The sequence below is a fragment of the Alligator mississippiensis genome, chromosome 6 (assembly GCF_030867095.1).
Source record: "Alligator mississippiensis isolate rAllMis1 chromosome 6, rAllMis1, whole genome shotgun sequence".
Taxonomy (NCBI): domain Eukaryota; kingdom Metazoa; phylum Chordata; order Crocodylia; family Alligatoridae; genus Alligator; species Alligator mississippiensis.
The window spans coordinates 99,049,605-99,067,128 of NC_081829.1; the positions used below are offsets into that span (position 1 = coordinate 99,049,605).

The following is a 17,524-nucleotide window of genomic DNA, read 5'->3' on the forward strand; positions in this document are numbered from 1 at the left end:
TTCCCCCAGCAGGCCACGTGGACTGGCCAGACTGGGAAACGCCAGGTCGGGTCTCGCTCAGAGCCCATCCAGACAGGTCAATCTGCCTACTGACCCCTTGATTGGCCTTGATTTCTGCAGCCAAACTGCCCCTCCAGCTTGTTCAGACCTCGTTCAGGCCCACACGGTTTTGGTGCTCCTGCTCCAAAGGGGGTTTCCAGCTCCACCGGTGACCACGTGCTCTCCCTGTGCTTGGGGTGACTCTCACTGTGCGGTAGATGCCTCGTCGGCCCGGGGGCAACGCTGCGTGCCAGGCAGCGGGACCGGATGAGAGGGTTCCTGGATGGCGTCGAGGTCTCATGCTGCAAGCTGACTCCCTGGGCCAGCCAAACACAACCTTTAATGGGTGCTAAACCCCAACGCAACGGCAGATATGAGCCGTGTACCTTCTCCCTGCTCCTGTGCATGCGGTTGGTCGCGTGCTCAGCCGCTCCCCCGAGTCCCGCGGGTCTGCGTGAAGCAGGGAGGCTGACGCGTGACCTTTAGAGAACGCGTTACGCAGGAAAGCAACCCCGACACGTTAGCAAGCCCCACCGCAGCCAGCACTCTGCACGCATCAGGGCATGCAGCAAATTGCTGGCCTTGTGATGGGCACTGGTGTTGAACCCCTCCAGCCCATTGAGACGGTTGCCTTGGCTGCTCCCCGCATGCCCAGCTCTGCTGAAGTGGCTGCCAGGCAGACACCTCTGCCCCCGTTATGCTTTGCAGCCTCCTCCTGTCAAAAGCTGGGGAAACTGAGGCAAGGGAAGGCGAGGTAAAAGTGCAGTTTCAGGCTGCAAACCCAAGCCAAGGGGCTTCTGGAGAGGGGCGAGAAAGGCCAGGCAGTTTGGGCAGCAGACGGCGAGTGCTTGTCGTGCGTCCGTGTGTCCACCAGGTGCCAGTCTCTGCACAGCCTCGGCCCTGCGGCGCTGGCAAAAGGCCCAGCTCGGCTTTGCTCCCGGAGCCTCCAGCCGGCCTCAGGGACGGTGCCGGAGAGGCTCGAGGTGCTCCGGCATCAGCCACCTGCAGCACAGCCGAGCCGCAAAGCTCAGCGCTGCCCCGCACCCGAGTCGGATGCATTCGAGTCACCTGCCAGCCTCCACCTCCCGGGGAGACCCTGGCTCCGAGTCCTCCCACGTCACGGGGAAGAGTGAACCACGACACTGGTCTCTCCCTGGCACGACCTGCTGTGGGGAACAGGAGGTGCTAGGCTCGGTGCCACGAAGGGGCTGCAAGCGTAACAGCAGCTTCTGGAGTCGGGGCACTGGCGCTGGCCCCCAGCCCGAGACGTGCGCTGCACGGTGATGCCGGCAGCCTCCCATCCAGCTGCCACAGGCTGAGTCTCTCCTAGGGGTGCTGCTGCCCAGCTCTGCCTAATGCAGACCAGCCCCCCTCGCCTGGACACCCCGAGAGCAGGGGCCAGAGCGGGCCCCCCATCCCGGACTTGCTCCCTCCACACCCGACACAGACCAGTTTTCTCCGTAAAGCGAACAGAAAGGCAGGTCAACCGGGCGCAGCCATGCACCGGGGTCGGGTTTATTGTGGTCCGGGCTCCAACCCAGCAGCCGCAGCACAGCCCTGCGCAGTCTCCCCCGGATGCTTCGCCTCTGCTGTGCTGGGGTCTGCCGCGGGGCCACCGCTCACCTGCACCCCGAGGGGCCGCAGCATTTGGCCGGCACCGGGGCAGGGCCCTTCGGGGGCAGCCGCTCTGCCAACTGGAACGGATCGAGGATCTTCGCCTGCAGGGAGGAGACGCACGACCCGCTGAGGTCAGGCTGGGGGGCAGCGCTGGAAGCCCCCACACCTCCCGGCATGGGGAGCCTGGGAATTTCCCCCTTTTGCTGAACATCCTCTGGCCTCATCGAGCATGGACATCCGCTCCTGGCCGGTGCAAGGAGCCCGTTATGACCCTCTCCCTGGGGAGCCGGCTGCGGTGGCTCCAGGAGCGCTTAGCACTCCTGGCAAAGGGCCCCCTGCAAGCATCCAAGCAACTGTGCCCGCCACTGCCAAGTTGGGAGGGTGCCTGGCATCGGGGACGCCCGTCTGACTGCTAGCGGAGCACGTCCGCTTCCAGGAGGAGGCAACCAAACACATGCATAAGGACCAGCTCCCCCCAGACACCCTGATGCAGCCAGCTCAGTTGGGAGGAAGCCTCCCGGGTAACACAGCACAAGCCCCAGCCCCGCGTCCCTTCTCCTGACCCTACAACAGCACGTCTCCCACGGGAGCAGAGCCGGGGGGACGTGCCGGAGCCGGCTGCCTGGGACACGGCGATGTTCCAGCCCAAGGGTATCCTTATTTTCTTTTCCTAGGCAGGGCTCGGCCTCCCTGGCGATAGCGATCGAGGCAAGGGCAGCGTGCGGCCCCCGTGCCTCACGGGCGCATCCATCACCGGGCCGGACAGCGGGGAGCAGGCTGGAGCGCGAGCCCGGTGCACCTCCCCATGGGGCATGTCAGGGAGAGGAGCAGGGTCTCAAGGTCAGAGCCCGGGCGCTGGCTCCGCGCCCAGCTCTGCAGCTGAGCAGCCTTGGGCTGGTTGCTTCTGTGCCTCAGTTTCCCCTCAGCACTGAGGTGGCCACGACCTCCTCTGTGGAAGGCCGTGAGCAAATGACTGACATGAGCCCCCTGCCCTGGCCACGTCCGGACCCTGGCCCTGGCCCTCAAGGCTGGAAAGTCACCCACAGGGCACGCGGCTCAATGCAGGACCCCGGGGCCTGTCAGGCCAAGAGCTCACAGGCAGCGAGGGCATAGATAGGGATAGAGTAATGCACCCCCATGACGTCCTAGAAGCGGCTTGTTCTGCCTCAGCCCAGCCTGGCTTCAGAGTTACAAGGGCCTGGAGGAGTCCCAAGGGACAGGGGACCTCTACTGAATTGCCAGCTAGCTTGCAAGGGAAGGTGGCTCTGAAACGAGCCGCCCGGGCAGCAAACCCCACGCCAGGCGCAGCTCCTGTATCCAGGCTGGGAACCCCCTCCCTGCTGCTGGACAGGTGTGCACCCAGGCTGGTGCCTCTCGTGTCCTTCGTGTCATCCCGCGTGCACCTCCGGAGAAGGCAGGGCTGCGGCATGCACCGGGCCACTCGCCCATCCACTGCCAGCCCCGAGACACCCTGCCACTGCTCCAGCTGGCCCTCGCTCAGGGAGCCTCGGCCCCTTTGCTGGAAGGGCAGCCAGCTCTCCTCCACCGGGCCGCTTATCTGAGCTATGCCTCCTGCTGGGAGAGGAGCCCAGAACATTGTCTGCCCACCCCGGGGAGCCCAAGGCTGCAGCTCTGGGACGCGCAGCTGCTCGGCTTTATCTCCCCCCAGTCAATCACCCCCCTCGCGGCCCCGGGCCGGGCTGAGCTGCAGCTGGGGGAGGCCGGCCGGCTGGAGGAGGAGAGCAGGTCCTGGAAGATAACCCTGCTCTGGGTTGCAGAGTCAGGGCTGCGCACGAGCCAGTCAGGGCTGCCAAAATACCCCAGGCTGCCGAAGAGCCAGGGCCGGGCATCCCAGCTTTGGGGAGGGTCTGGCACCAGGACCGCAACCGCACAGCACCGTGGGCCTGGGCTGCCCAGCCCGGCTGTGCTCAGCGGGGAGAAGGACATGCCCTTCCCAGAGCACGTGCCCACCTGAATCCCACCCCACCAGGGCACGAGGGTGTGCACGGCTGCACCGCACCTCGCCGTTACCGAACATGCTGCGAGGCTGGTTCCCCACGCCTGCCATGCAACCGCCTCTGGGGTGGACCATGGCAGCCGTTACACAGGCCAAGAAAAGACCTTTGTGAGTCCGGGGCTAGCAGCTGGCACCCACCTGAGCCTTCCCTGGACAGCAGCCCCCGGCTGCCGGGGTCTGCCCGCTGCCAGGCCGGATCTGGAACATCTCCACGAACCGGGAGCCTCGCAGGATGTCGGCAGTGTCCTCGTCCACGTCCACGGGCTCCCCTTCCTGCGGGGCAGAGGGGACGGTCACGTGTGGCACAGAGAACACGGCAGACCCCGTGGTGGCACTGGAGCAGCCCCCCGCACACCACAACATGTGGCCCCAGCCCACTCAAAGCCACCCCTAGCCCTGGCGCTGGGTCTCGGGGCTCCCTGCTCACCTTGAAGGTGAAGTTGGCATCAAACACCAGCTCCTGCTCATGCCCAGGGATCCCACCATTGTAGATGGCCTGGCAGCGCCCGCCCACACCCGCTGGGGGCACTTTGAAGAGCCGGAAGGTCGCAGAAACAAACCGGCAGTCACCTGACGGGAAAGCGAAGGGAGAAGTTAGTTTTACCCACACTGCCTGCATCGGTGCCAACCCGCCGCAGGCTCCCACTGCTTTGCCCAGGGGAGAAACAGGCACAGGAGATGGGGGTGAGGTCTGCAGAGCGATGCCCTGCTCGCCCCCGGCCAGGCTCTGGGAGAGGAGCCAGCTCCACGTCGATTCGTGCAGCACCAGCACAGCCACCAGCTGCGGTCCCGTGGCCGAGTCACTGCCGCAGACTCCTTGCAACGGGCCCGGCTCGATGCTCAGACCCGGGTGGACTCCGCAGGGCCTGTAGGAGGGCTGGGCTTTGTGAGGCCGGAGGGCCGAAGCGTGCTGTAAAGAGCGGCCACATCCCACCCCAGAAGTGGCTGCATTTTGCTGGGGGCTGGAGCCAGCTCTGCCTCCCTCTGGGGGTGCCAGAGGCAGGATCTCCGGGTAACGGGGCCCGAGCCCCTGGGGCTCTGCGCGCCTGGCCCACAGGCTGCGGTGTTTCATGTCTCCTGTTCCAGGCCTCCAGACCCCGGCACTCTCTGCACGTGCTCCAGCTTCCCCGCCGGGGACAGGGGAGGGCTCTCGCTCACCGACCACGCTCTCCAGGGCCCTGTTGTCGATGGTGATGGGGCTGGCGGTCACCAGGCGCGGGGGGCGGAAGCCCACGTCCTGGGCGATCTGGTAGAGGTCCTTCCACCACAGGGCTCCTCCCAGGCACTCGCCTGCAGGCACAGGCCAGGACAGGCATCGCACAGGGGATCCAGGCGACCACTAGCCCGCGCTGCCCCAGGTGAAACCCACCGCTCACCCCAGAGGACGCGGTGCTTCCCGACGTCCGCAGGCAGGTCCTGGCTGACGTAGACGTCGCTGAAGTACATCTCTCCCCCCGGCTGGAAGAGAGCGTGGGTGAGACGCACCGAGCGGCTACGGCCCTGGACAGGGCCACGGAGGGGGACGAGGGACCGTCAGAGCCTGCGTGGCCAAGGGGACAGCGCAGCGGGGAGGGTGAGCCCGAGGCCGTGGCCCAGCTTGGCAACAGCGCTTCGTTGCTGAGCTCGTTCCTGCCAGGCCGCTGGACGAGGCTTCCAGCCATTGCTAATTATTACGTGGTAGAAAAGCCAGAAACCAAATGAGGGGCTGTACGGCCTCTGGCAGTGGCTGGTGCCAGCTGCTTCTCAAGAAGGGGCACAGATGCTCCAGTAAGGGGACGGACACGTGCATGCACACGTGTGCATGCCCACACACACACACGTTACCTTCAGCACTCGAAAAGCCTCCTGCAGGACGGCCCTTTTGTCGGGGGAGAGGTTAACCACGCAGTTGGAGCTGAGGAGGAGATAAAAGCTCAGCAAAGAGACAAACGCAGCGGCCCTGAGCAGCCCACCCGACCCTGCAGCTGGGCAGCGCGGGCGCCTTCGATCTCACATCTTGGCAGGGGCACCTTCCACGTCCCACCTCGAGGAGCTGTTGGCAGGACCGCCCTGGCCGGGACACGGCCAGATGAGCTACCAGCTCCCTTCCCTCCCTCACCTCGGGGAATTCATGAGGCCAGCCAGCCCCACCACCCCGATCAGGCCGGGAGCATGGCCCACAGACCGGCAGACACCCCCAGGTGCCCTGTAGACCGTGTTTCGGGCCATTAGAAAACACAGTCGCAGAGGGGAGCATTTTTGGGCCTCTTCCGTTTGCAGATTCGGGCTGGAAGGGACCTTGTGAGATCAGGTCCAGCCCCCCTGCTTCGGGCAGCAAAGACGGCTGCGGTCAAATAGCCCCAGGAAAGTGTGTGTCCGGTGTCCTGGTGAAGATGTCCCGGGCCAGTGCCTGCACTGGGAGTCTGCTCCAGAGTCCGGTCACACGAGTTTATGAGTCACTAGGAGCTTATGACCTGGTTTTCCCTGGGGGTGCTTTGCTGGCAAGCTGTTTGCCTCGCCCCGATCTATTCGTGAGCTGCCACCAAATCCCCCCCGAAGTTGTCTCTTCTCCGTGCCGTTACAACCACCGACCGGTTCCTTAGCCCCCGGATTTCAACCGGACACGAGTTTACAGAGGAAGCAAGCAGCCCTCTGGACACAGGGCAGCTCCAGCCCCGGGGGGAGACACGATCCATCCACGGCCAGGGACCAACCCCCCCTTGCAGGGACGGCACCTACATCACGATGTCGTAGCTCTCATCCTGGAGCCCGGCATCTCCCAGGCTCTCCAGGTAGCCCTGGAGAAAGTCGACGTTCGGTGTCTGGTACCCGAACTTCTCCGTGTGATAGCCGATGTGTTTCCTCGCCACTTCCACCTGCGGGGAAGGAGCCCAGCTGCCTCCTAAAGCGCCCTCCGCCGCAGGGACCCCCGCCCCCCAGGACCCCGAGGAATGGCACAAACTCCCCCGTCCCCAGCAGCTTTGAATCCTGGCCTCCGACCCCGAGAGCAAACGGGAACCCGGGCCAACGCGCCGGAGCCCGCCGTGCACGGCAAGCCGCACCTGCGCGGCGGTCATGTCGACGCCGGTGACGTGCCCGCTCTCCCCGACCAGCTTGCTGAGCACGTAGCAATCTCTGCCGCTCCCGCTGCCCAGGTCCAGGATCCGGCTGCCCTCCAGGCGCTCGGGGATCACCAGGCCGCAGCCGTAGTACCTGCGGGAAGGACGTCCCGGGATCAGGCGCCGGCGCAAGGGGCGGAGATGGAGGCAGCAGCATCAGGGCATTGGGGCAAGTGCACGGGCTCACCTGGACGCCACGTCCTCGTGCACGCTCTCCAGAGCTGCCCGCACGGCGGCAGACAAGGGCTGCGGGCGGGTGACGCAGGCGTTGGTTTGCAGATCTGCCGACTTCTGCAGCACGGTGCCATAATAATCCTGCGACGGGAAGATGCGAGGCTCCCACGATGCTGCATGGACCTTGGGGGGGGGGAGGCCAGGCCCCCCCCACACCCCACCGGGCATCCCAGGGCAAATCCCCCGTCCCCCAGGGTTGGGGTGGGGCAGCCCCATGCCCCAGACCCCCCCTTACCTGCACCTCCCTGCGGATCTGCTCCTGGGACGGGGCCGCCACTGCAACCAGAGCAGCCGGGGTGAGGCTGGGTGGGGGGGACCTGCACCCAGCCTGGGGGGGCAGGGGCATCTATACCCCCCACCCCCACCCTGGGACCCCCTCCAGGGGCACCAAGCCCCCCCTCCCTCACCCTAAGACCTCCCCCCCAGGGACCAGGCCCCCCCATCCTAAGACCACCTCCCAACCAAGCCCCACCCCCGGGGTGGGCCCAGCGCCCCCAGTCTCCCCCCCCCCCCCCCCCCCCCGCGCGGAATCGGGCCCTCCCGCACTGCCTGGTCAGCTGTGGACTCTGCCCTGCCCCGCCCCCTGCCCAGGATTGGCTAGAGTGCAGGGGCGGGGCAGGGGTGTCTCAACATTCTGACCCCACCCCCCAGAGGGGACTGGGCAACGTCCCCAACCCTAACCCTAACCCGGGACTTGCCATGCCCGGGAGCTGCCCCCGTCCCACGGTCACACGTCAGCCCTGCACTAGCTCTGGTGGCGGATGTCCTTGGGCAAGCGGGCGCCCTTCAAGCCAGGGGGTCCAGGAGCTCCTGAACGACACCCAGCCACTTCCACCTCCTTCTCGGGGTCTCAGCGACCAGCCCACCCCACCCCACCAGCGCAAAAGGACGGAGCAAAGTCCAGGCTCCCCTTTAGCCGTCACGCACCCCCTGTTACCCCGGGTCGGTCATCTCAAGGGGTGGAAACTAATGAGGACACATGCTGTGGGGGGAAAAGAAGGGAGGGGTAAGAAATCCAAGAGGAACCAGCGTCCCTTGAGAAGAATAAAGGAAATCGAGGTGCTTTTTATGCCTCCCTCAGCTGGGGGGTGGGAAACCCCCAAACCGCGGCACTGCACCACACTAGGGCGCCGTGCCAGCCTGAGCTCCCTGCTCAAGCAACGCTGCAATACAAGAGACGGTGAAGAAGACACTTGAGGCTGGGGGAGGGGAGAGACCATGGAGCCGGGCAGGCAATTCACCAAAACGCCGGGGCCGATTTCAATGGGACCCCGTCCTGCCTCCGCGCACGGCGCCTGGAAACACGGCAGCCGGCTTCAATGGGGCAGGTGCGGCGACTGCATCTCTTGAAGCCGTGCGCCCGCCCCGCGCAGCTGGAGGCATGAATAGTTTACTGATTCTGTACAGAGTTGCATAATGAAGCCAAGGCTGTGTAATCAAGAGCCACAGAACAGAAGGAATGCGGCTCAAGGCCAAAACGGAGAGCAGACGTACTGGCACGAGGGCCCGCGGTCCACGCCCCGGCTGCACAGAGCACACGGGAAGCCAGAACAACAGCGTACGGGTAGCACTTGCTACAGAGATTTATTATGGCAGAGACCGCGGCTCCTCTGTATACCTGGACGCCCAATTAAAGACCCTGGCCCACGTTAAATACCTGCATCCGCATGTAAAATAATCACCGGAGCATTGGCACCCGCCACAGAGCAGAGGTGGCTGCTTGTCTCTCTGGCTAGCACGCCATGGAGATGGAGATGGCGGTGCCTAGTTGTGAGCGCCAGCCTTACACACGACAGGGTGGGGCGTGTAACCTCCTGTGAAGGGTTTGGGGGCCACCCCGTGAGGTCTGCAAAAACCAGGTCCAGCACGGCTGGGAGGAGTGTAACGAGTGTGGAGGGGCCGTGGGAGACAAGGGCTGAGCCAGCTGCTCATATTAAACACGTGGCTGCGGCGCCGCTAGCCAGGCCATGGCAGCCCGGAGGAGGTGAGGGCAGCTCTTCAGGCCGTGCGCTGCGCAGGGAAGAGACTGAGCACTGGAGGGCAGGGTAAAGTCCGCTCAAAACTGAATGCAAGTGAGCAGCTAACCATGGGAGAGGGGGTGTGAGAAGCAGAGGGGTGGGTGCCCCCAGCCGTTCCAGCTCAGCTCTGCATGCCACCTCAACACCGAAGCACGAGCAAGGGCATCAGCAGCTCCCACGACACGGCACATCCTAGCGGCGACCCTGGCGGCAGCGGTCTCAGAAATTCGGGGCTCTCGTCTCATTTGAGGAGGTGCCGCAGCTGGTCCTGCAGGTTGGACGACTGCTCGACGCTAAGGAGCGGAGAGGAGAGAGGGGTCAGGCGAGATCGGCTCCCCACGCCTGCCATCGCAGGGCTGGAAGGGGCCTCCAGGGTCACCTGAGCCAAGCCCTCTGGGCTCCACTCTCCCGCTGCGCAGGGGAGAGAAGGGAGCTACCAGAGAGGGTTCGAGGGGGAAAGGTCCAGAGGACCATGCGCCCACTTCCTGGGGCATCATGGACACATCGATCTGGGACCAGGCCAGAGCAGCCCAAGCTCAGGCCTCTGCGAGTCTCCAAGCTACGAACCCTGTGGGGTAGGCAAGGATTTACTGAGATCCCAGACACCTGCAGGATCTACTGAACACCCGCTGTGGGGCAGGCAGAGAACAGGCCTGATGGGTGTGATCTTCCACAGGGAAGGAAGGTGCTACCCACTCAGGGCAGGGCCGAGCTGAACTCGCAGCAGGGGATAAGGAGCTGCCTGCACGAAGTGCCGAGGCCTGTGCTGGATCCCCGAGGACTGTGACCCAGCTCAGGCTGTGCGCACGTGCAGAAACATGCATCCATACACGTGCACATCTGTGTCAAAACCTAAATCTAGGGGACAATATTCTTTGCAACCCAGAGTGTGCTGCTCTGCATCCTGGGGAAATGCCCATGAACACATTCACACCAGGCTTAAAAAACCCCCCAAAAATCTTTGGTTCTGCAATTTTCAAATTCCCCTTTGCCTCATTTCTCCCCGTCTCCTGTCTCTGTGAAAGCAGACTCCTTTCCTGGCCCTGGACGGTCAGATTGCCCCCCTGGCCTGATCAGGAGGAGGCTGCTGCAGAGACACTTCCTTGCTGGTGGCTTTGATAATGTCACTCCTCTCTTTGCAGCTCCCATAACAAATGTGACCAGCTGCCAGCGGCTGCCTGGAGAAAAGGTCACCCCCTCTGGCATTGCTGCTCCAGCAGACCCCTGAGCTCTCCCAAGGGGCTCCCCAGCCTTGGAAACAGCCCTTGGGTCTCTCCTTCAATCTCCCCCGGGGAGAAGACAGCACCGGGGCACCTCCGAGATGCTGCTCCCACGGCGGTGCAGTGCTACCTGCCGACAGCACAGCCGGGTGCCCGACAAACCCTGCCGGGCAGGGCACATCAATGGGGGTGAGCAAGAGAGGTGGGAGAATCAGGACAACAGGGCATACTCACTTCTTCTGGATGGCCTCCTGCCTAGGGAAGAAGAAAAGGGACACGGCATGGTCAGAGAGAGCAGTGGGGCTGCAAAATGGGCTCGACTGACAGCTCAGGAGCCAAACCCTTCAGGCCGCTTCTAGGACAGGCTCCCAATGGCCCCAGCTTTGGCCATGCACGAGAGCTGGGCTGGGGAGGGGAAAGGAAGCACCTCTGCTCAGACAGAGCAAGGCTGGGATCCGGCAGCTCCCATCAGAGCTGCCCCACGGCTGCCAGGCACCTCCTGGCCCAGGCAGGGGGAAGGGCTGCGGGTCACAGGGAGCTCTTTTGCCAGCAGCTGCATGCTCCTGCCTTGCACAAACGTCGATGACCAACGGCCAGAGGAGGGAAGGACGCAAGGGATCAGCATGGGAAGGGGGACTGGGGTGGTTTCTTTTGCCTTTGCTAAGGAGGCACCATCCAGGCTCAGCAGGAGCACGTGGTGCTGGGGATGGGGGAGCCTCGGCCACTCCTGGGTCAGGCTGATCCAGCTCCACACAGCTGGGGACAAGCACCCTCCCTTTTGGCCCTGTCTGGGGGGCAGGCCCCAAGCAGAGCAAGCCAGAGCCCTGCAAGGTCCAGAGCCCCCACTTACTGGTACTGCAGATGCGTGGTGATGATGGACATCTTCCTCAGGCTCTGCAGGACAAAGCAGACAATCAGACACCTTCTCTGGCACAAGATCTCCAGGCAAAATCACCCCACTCCACTCCGCAGCAGCTCCCGTGGTCCCTTCCACCCCAGCAGCTCAGCGCCAGCACCGCAGGGACACTCATCGCACGAGCCCTTCTGGTTGCAGCGTGGCCTTGGGACCTTTGCTCTCACCTCCACGGGAGCAGCTTGGGCGCTGTTCTAAACCCACCCGCCCGCGGGGCGTATCCAGGGGGTGCATCAGAGCAATCGCACTCCTTCATGGGATCCACGCCTGCCTGCCTGTGTTGCCACGTGTCCACAGGGAGAAGGCACAGGCGAGGAACTGTGCCAGCGTCTGGATTCAGTCTGGGCGGCCCGTGTTCGGCAGGGCTAGATGCACATCACTCCTGCCAACACCAGAGCTGAGCTGCTGGCCGGGTCCTGTGCTGCCCAAGCAGAGTCGATGCCCCTGCCTGCCTGCCTGCCTGCTCAGTGACGTTTACCGGGGTAGCTACGTCTGGCCTCGGTGCTCTGACCCTGGCAGCTGAGATCCTGGATCCGACTGCCTGCAGCTGCCGCCCCGAGAGCGAAGGCTGTTCTGCGCCGGTTTAGACGGGGAGAGAGCACAGCCCTGGGCCAGCACGCCGCACTCCGCCCCCCGACAGCTCACCAGCGTCCCGCCAGTGGGGGCCAAAATACAACACTGGGGGAGCGGGGGGAGGTTAACAGTGCACGAGTCCTGAAGGATCTCGAGCAGCCCCTCAGCCAGGGCAGGGCTGCAGCCCCGTGTGTCCCAGAGCCAGGCGGGCGCGCCGGTTAGACTGGATCACGACCACAGGAGCGTTCACAGAGCACGGGGCAAGGACTCGCCCTGCACAGGCACGGTCAAAGGCAGTCAGCGCGACTCTCCCGGGGGCGAGCTCCACGCGGAGGGAAGGGCAGCGCTGTGCGCACGTGCAGAGGCTTCACAGATCCCGATGCCCTCCCCTCTCCGAGCCCAGCGCGCTCAGCTTCATTTTCTAAGGGAGGAAACTGAGGCACAGAGAAGATAAGGGCCCGAATGGCAGCAGAGGCCGCCCCAGGACCCCCATCCCCGGACTCTAGCGAGACGATCCCCCCCACGCAGGCAGCAGGAGGCCGCGCAGTCTTGCGTCCACGCCGCCCATGGCTCGATGGCCCTGGCTTCGGCAGAAAGCGTCCGCTTACGTCCTCCGAGTGCAGAATGGCGTCCTCCTGCAGCACCATGTTCCTAGCGGCCTGGCCCAGGAGCTGAAAGACACGCAGGCAGGCTGCAGTCAGAGGGGGAGACCCAGCACCCCGGGGATCCCCTGGGGCTGCTGCCCGGCAGGACCGGAGGGGAACTGGGGGCAGGGGCGGGGTGACTGTGTCGTGTGGCTCACCGCCGAGAGGCGCGGGCCCCGCGTGCCCACGCCTGGGGCTGCACACAGGCTGCACCCTGCACCAGGAGCCGGGCAGGGGACCAGGGCCTGCAGGGGCAGCACTCCCACAATGCACTGCGCTGCCCAGCTGCAGGCACCTGCCTCCCCTGGACCACAGCTCCCAGCGTGCACCGCGCCCCTCCCAGTACATGCACCTGCCTCCCAGGACCACAGTTCCCAGCGTGCCCCGCGCCCCTGGACCACAGCTCCCAGCGTGCCCCGCGCCCCTCCCATTCCATGCACCTGCCTCCCCAGGACTCCACCTCCCAGCATGCCATGCGATGAAGGGCGGCCCGGCGGGAGGCCGCGCGGTGCATGCCGGGTCCCGTAGTCCCGCCGCTCACCTCGGCGCTGCGGGAGCCCTTCAGCACCTGCTTGGTGAGGGCGATGACGTCGGTGCCGCAGCCGGTCACCTTCTCGCTCAGCAGCCCCTTCACCGAGTGCCCGAAGCGCGCCTGGGCCTCGCCCACCGCCGCGCCCGGCGCCGCCGCCGCCATCTTGGGTTGCCAGCTCCCGCCCGGCTACGGAAAGCGCGCGCGGCCGCACTAGCGCGGAAGGCGAAGCCAGGCGGGGGCGGGAAGGGTGCACGTGCGCAGCCCGCAGCAGCGCTGCTCTGCCTGGCCCTCGAGCCCTGGGCGCGCCCCGAGCTGCACCCGCATGGGCATTGGGCGCCCGCCCACCCGCTGGGGCACGGGGGTCCAGAGCAGCGCCCCCTTAGCACAGGGTGGACAGGGTCGCCCCCCAGAAAAGGCTCCCCCCATCGCCACCCCCAGGGATGGTGTCGTCCCCTCCACCCTCTCCCCTGCAGTGCGGGCTCTGGATCCAGTGCCACGCCGTGCACATCTGGGCGCCCGACGGCCAACACCTGCCCGCAGCGAGGGCGGGGAGGGCCGTCCCGGGGCCGGCAGCCTTGCAGGAAGAGCGTGACCCCGTCGCACCCCTGCAGCCCGCCCCCGGGACCTCGCCGCTGCGCTCGGCCCTGGGTTTCGGGGACCCCCGCCGGACTCCCGCAGCCTCTCAGCCCCCCCCCCCGGGGCTGCGGGATGGGGGGCTCCGGTCTCCCGGTTCCCACGACGGGTTCGACCCCCAGCGCGCAGCAAAAGGCTCCCGCAGGCTGTCTAGCTGCCTCCGTGTACAGCGCCGAGCGCGGCGGGGCCCGGCACTCGGCTCTGCAGGGGGGACGGGGCCGTGCGATATAAGGGAAGCCTCTCCTGTCCCATCGGAGGCGCAGCTCCCCCCGCTCCCATCTCAGCCCTGCGTCCTGGCAGCGAGGGACGGGGCTGGCCAAGCTCCAGGCCCCGCGGCCGGCCGTTATCTCGGCTGATAAGGCAGCTGGGACAAGGCGAGAGGCAGCCCCCAGTCAAGGCGACGGCCCCCCCCGGCCCCTATAAGAAGCCGCTCTCGCCGGGGGCCGGCGCGCTCCTAGCAGCCCCGCAGCCATGGTGAGCCTGGTGCTGGGTGCCCTGCTGCTGGCCCTGGCCCTGCTGGCCCTGCGGCGCCTGTCCCGGGACAAGGCGGACCCGGGGCACCGGGCCCCGCCGTGCCTGCCCTCGCTGCCCGTGCTGGGCAGCCTGCTGCAGCTGGCCGGGCACAGCGAGCTGCACACCTGCTTCACCGGCCTGCAGGCCCGCTACGGCTGCCTCTACGCCCTGCGCCTCGGCTCCGAGTACCTGGTGGTGGTCAACAACCACCTGCACGCCCGCGAGGTGCTGTTCAAGAAGGGGAAGGAGTTCGCCGGCCGGCCCCACTCCGTGAGTCCCCCTCGCCCCGGGGGGCAGGGAGAGGGGAGCAGCTTGGCCCCTTCCTCGGTTTCCCCAGCTCCGAGGTGACCGGGGGGTGGGGAATCCCTCCTGGCGCGTAGCGGGTGCCTGTTCAACACTAGGGCAGCACAGCCGGAAGGAAGGGGAGGGTGGTTGTGGACCACCCCCAGGTGCCTTGCCAGGCGCTGGGCCCCGGGTCCTCTCCCCCTGACCACGGCATCCCGCTGCTCGGCCCGCAGGTGACCTCGGACCTGATGTCCCGGGGGGGCAAGGACATCGCCTTTGCCAGCTACAGCCCGCTCTGGCGGTTCCTGCGCAAGCTGGTGCACACGGCGCTCTCCATGTTCGGGGAGGGGTCCGTGGCCCTGCAGAAGATCAGTGAGTGTTACCCAGGGGCAGAGCCTGCCTCAGTTTCCCTGTCTGCTCCCTGCCTTCTCTCAGCTGCTGACAGTCCTCTGAGTATTGGGAAGGGGCACACAGATACAACCCCCCTCCCCCCCTCAGCGGAGCCCCTCCCCATGGGCTTGGCCAGCATCCGTGCCACCTCCCTGCTGGGGCAAGATGGGGAAACTGAGGCACGGAGCAGGCTCATCCAAGAGGGCGGTGCCCAGCTTCTCCCCCTAGCTCGCACTGTTTTTACCCAGCACCTGATTATGCCCGGGGGGGGGGGGGGGGGGGTCACAGCACGGCCCTGGCGCGTCGAGGCCCTGGACACCTGGGTTCTGGAGAGGAGCGTGGGCTAGGGGTTAGAGACCCTCCGCCTCTCCCCTTCCTCCTCCCAGCTCAGCCCCGTCCGGCTCTGGGGCAGGCCACGGCCACGCTGCACACCCCGATCCACATGTGGTTGCCCCCCCGGCAGTTCCCCCGCCTCTCCCAGCACCGAGGGCTCGGCCCATGCAAGGGAGGCACCAACCTCCCCCCCATGCCTTCCTCCAGTCTGCCGGGAGGCCGAGGGGCTGTGCGAGGTGCTGGCGGCCACGCAGGGGGCTCCGCTGGCCATGGCGCCCGAGCTGACCCGCGCCGTGACCAACGTGGTGTGCTCATTGTGCTTCAACTCCTCCTACCGCCGCGGCGACCCCGAGTTCGAGGCCATGCTGCAGTACAGCCAGGGCATTGTGGATACCGTGGGCAAGGAGAGCCTGGTGGACATCTTCCCCTGGCTGCAGGTGAGAGGGGCCAGGGTCTCTGGGGCAGGGGGCATCCCGGGGGGAGGGCTGGCGGGGGTGCGACTGGCACTGCCCTTCTCCTCCCCCCGCAGTACTTCCCCAACAAGGACCTGGCGTGGCTGCGACAGTGCGTCAAGGCCCGTGACGAGCTGCTCCAGAAAAAGTTCACCGAGCACAAGGTAGGGGCTCTGGGCACAGACCGCTGCAAAGGCAGCAAAGCCCTGGCAGGAGCTGGGGAAACCGAGGCACAGAGCAGGGAAAGGCATTTGAGCCAGGGTGGGCTCTCAGAGCTGGGGAAACTGAGGCACGGGGCACTGAACCGGCAGATCCCCGCCCCCGGTTTCCGAATCACCCAGGGGGGCTGCCGCGGCTCCCCTCACGCCCCCGCCCGCCCCCAGGAAGCCTTCTGCAGCGACTCGGTGAGCGACCTGATGGACGCGCTGCTGCGCGCCAAGCTCAACATGGAGAACAACAACAGCCGCCTGGAGCCGGGGCTGGAGCTGACCGACGACCACCTGCTCATGACCGTGGGCGACATCTTTGGGGCCGGCGTGGAGACCACCACCACCGCGCTCAAGTGGGCCATCATCTACATGCTGCACTACCCCGAGGTGCGACTGCCCGGCCCCCCAGGCCTCGCCCCGTCCTACCTGGGCCCTGTTCCCCCCACCAGCCCCAGCCATCGCCTCCCTGCCTTGCAATGCTGCCGGACCCCTCAGGCCCAGAGCCGGGTCCTGCTGTGCTCAGAGGTGGCCGGGTGGGTTCATAGTGGGAGGGTCCCCAGCGCCCGGCGCGGGGCTGTGCTGCCCTCCTGGCCCGTGGACTCGCTTAGTTCCACTGCAGGAGACTCTCCTGAGCAGTGTTGGGCCTCTGACACACAACACCCCTGTTTAACCCCGTCTTTGCTGCACAGGTGCAGCGGAAGATCCAGGAGGAGCTGGACCAGCAGCTCGGGCTGGAGAGACGACCCCAGCTCAGCGACAGACAGCGCTTGCCCTACCTGGAGGCCACCATCAGCGAGGTCCTGCGCATCCGGCCCGTGGCCCCGCTGCTCATCCCCCACGTGGCCCTGGTGGACTCCAGGTGAGCGGTGGCCCTGGCTCTGGGCGGGGTGGGGGGAAGACGGCAGAGGGGGGCACTCACCTCTGCTTCTGCACCGCAGCATTGGGGACTACGTCATCCCCAAGGGCACCCACGTCATCGTCAACATCTGGGCCATCCACCACGACCAGGACGAGTGGGACAAGCCCGAGGAGTTCAACCCAGGTGAGTCTCGCAGACACGCGGGGAGCGGGGCAGCTGCGATGAGTCAGGCCGGTCTCGGCGGTGTTTGGTGCTGGGAAGGGCTGGATGGGCCCCATCGCAGGTGCCTGCTGGGTGGAGGGGTCCCGGCGGGGCTCCGGGCCCTGATGGCGCCATCCCCTCCACCCTCAGGACGCTTCCTGGATGAGAAAGGCCAGCGCATTTACTCACCCACGCCCAGCTACATGCCCTTCGGCTCTGGCATCCGCACCTGCCTGGGCGAGGTGCTGGCCAAGATGGAGCTCTTCCTGCTGCTGTCCTGGATCCTGCAGCGCTTCACGCTGGAGCTCCCCGCGCACCACCCGCTGCCCTCGCTGGCGGGCAAGTTCGGCATCGTGCTGCAGGCCACGGGCTTCGAGGTCAAGGCCGTGCCACGGGAGCCCGAGCGGGCCGGGCCGTGACGCAGCCCCGGGGCCAGGCGGGGGACATTGCACAGGGCTGAGCATAGCGGGTGCATTCAAGGCTTTGGGGTTGCCTCACGTCGGCGCTGTTTGGCTGCTATAAAGCGACTGATGAAAGGACGAGGTCTCGGGTCGTTCATGGGCGGGGGCATGGAGGTGGGGGCTGTGTGCCCAAGCAGGGCTGGTCTGCAGGGGTGGTGCCAGCTTACCGGCTGCACCCTGCTCGGAGTTTGTCCTGTGCGTCTCCAGCGCCGGGTCCCCCGAGGACACGGGACAGGGGGCAGCTTCCGTGTTGCTGCAGCGGCAGGAAGGAGCAGGGTGAAGC

The 17,524-nt window shown here is 66.1% G+C and overlaps 3 protein-coding genes across 5 annotated transcripts; 1 reads left to right on the top strand and 2 right to left on the bottom strand.

The window, feature by feature from the left end:
• Nucleotides 1-1,507: 1,507 nt before the first annotated feature.
• Nucleotides 1,508-7,612, bottom strand: AS3MT (arsenite methyltransferase). 2 transcript variants are annotated; one of them, XM_014595626.3, is made up of 11 exons: nucleotides 7,552-7,612; nucleotides 7,241-7,281; nucleotides 6,959-7,086; nucleotides 6,715-6,865; nucleotides 6,392-6,528; nucleotides 5,498-5,567; nucleotides 5,050-5,131; nucleotides 4,832-4,963; nucleotides 4,101-4,243; nucleotides 3,812-3,946; nucleotides 1,508-1,757 (listed from the first exon to the last, which is right to left on the bottom strand). In XM_014595626.3, coding segments are annotated over exons 1-11 (1,119 nt in total). In that variant the 5' UTR covers nucleotides 7,553-7,612; the 3' UTR covers nucleotides 1,508-1,658. The 2 variants fall into 2 exon arrangements, with proteins under 2 accessions (XP_014451112.3, XP_059586189.1); XM_059730206.1 differs by lacking the exon at nucleotides 7,552-7,612 and having other exon boundaries at nucleotides 7,241-7,388.
• Nucleotides 7,613-8,557: 945 nt separating this feature from the next.
• On the bottom strand, nucleotides 8,558-13,745 carry BORCS7 (BLOC-1 related complex subunit 7). 2 transcript variants are annotated; one of them, XR_009463150.1, is made up of 5 exons: nucleotides 12,915-13,745; nucleotides 12,338-12,400; nucleotides 11,324-12,163; nucleotides 11,094-11,137; nucleotides 8,558-9,316 (listed from the first exon to the last, which is right to left on the bottom strand). XR_009463150.1 is itself a non-coding variant. In XM_006278718.4 (5 exons), the coding sequence occupies exons 1-5, from the start codon at nucleotides 13,065-13,067 to the stop codon at nucleotides 9,265-9,267; spliced, it is 333 nt and encodes a 110-aa protein (XP_006278780.1). In that variant the 5' UTR covers nucleotides 13,068-13,314; the 3' UTR covers nucleotides 8,558-9,264. The 2 variants fall into 2 exon arrangements, 1 of the variants encoding a protein (XP_006278780.1); XM_006278718.4 differs by lacking the exon at nucleotides 11,324-12,163 and adding an exon at nucleotides 10,478-10,498 and having other exon boundaries at nucleotides 12,915-13,314.
• Nucleotides 13,746-13,908: 163 nt separating this feature from the next.
• On the top strand, nucleotides 13,909-17,319 carry LOC102567971 (steroid 17-alpha-hydroxylase/17,20 lyase). The gene is made up of 8 exons (XM_006278707.4): nucleotides 13,909-14,321; nucleotides 14,570-14,708; nucleotides 15,267-15,496; nucleotides 15,589-15,675; nucleotides 15,895-16,107; nucleotides 16,410-16,579; nucleotides 16,659-16,762; nucleotides 16,931-17,319. The coding sequence occupies exons 1-8, from the start codon at nucleotides 14,010-14,012 to the stop codon at nucleotides 17,197-17,199; spliced, it is 1,524 nt and encodes a 507-aa protein (XP_006278769.1). The 5' UTR covers nucleotides 13,909-14,009; the 3' UTR covers nucleotides 17,200-17,319.
• Nucleotides 17,320-17,524: the final 205 nt, after the last annotated feature.

Coding starts and splice junctions, on each gene's coding strand:
- AS3MT (XM_059730206.1), bottom strand. CDS start 7,351: ATGCCCCTGCCCCCCCAGGCTGGGTGCAGGTCCCCCCCACCCAGCCTC. Junction 5,132..5,497: donor AGGCTTTTCGAGTGCTGAAG/GTAACGTGTGTG, acceptor GCTCTCTTCCAG/CCGGGGGGAGAGATGTACTT. Junction 4,244..4,831: donor GGCCCTGGAGAGCGTGGTCG/GTGAGCGAGAGC, acceptor CTTTCCCGTCAG/GTGACTGCCGGTTTGTTTCT.
- BORCS7 (XM_006278718.4), bottom strand. CDS start 13,067: ATGGCGGCGGCGGCGCCGGGCGCGGCGGTGGGCGAGGCCCAGGCGCGC. Junction 10,499..11,093: donor ACCACGCATCTGCAGTACCA/GTAAGTGGGGGC, acceptor CTTCTTCCCTAG/GCAGGAGGCCATCCAGAAGA. Junction 9,317..10,477: donor CAGGAGGCCATCCAGAAGAA/GTGAGTATGCCC, acceptor TCCGCTCCTTAG/CGTCGAGCAGTCGTCCAACC.
- LOC102567971 (XM_006278707.4), top strand. CDS start 14,010: ATGGTGAGCCTGGTGCTGGGTGCCCTGCTGCTGGCCCTGGCCCTGCTG. Junction 16,580..16,658: donor GTGGCCCTGGTGGACTCCAG/GTGAGCGGTGGC, acceptor TCTGCACCGCAG/CATTGGGGACTACGTCATCC. Junction 16,763..16,930: donor GCCCGAGGAGTTCAACCCAG/GTGAGTCTCGCA, acceptor CTCCACCCTCAG/GACGCTTCCTGGATGAGAAA.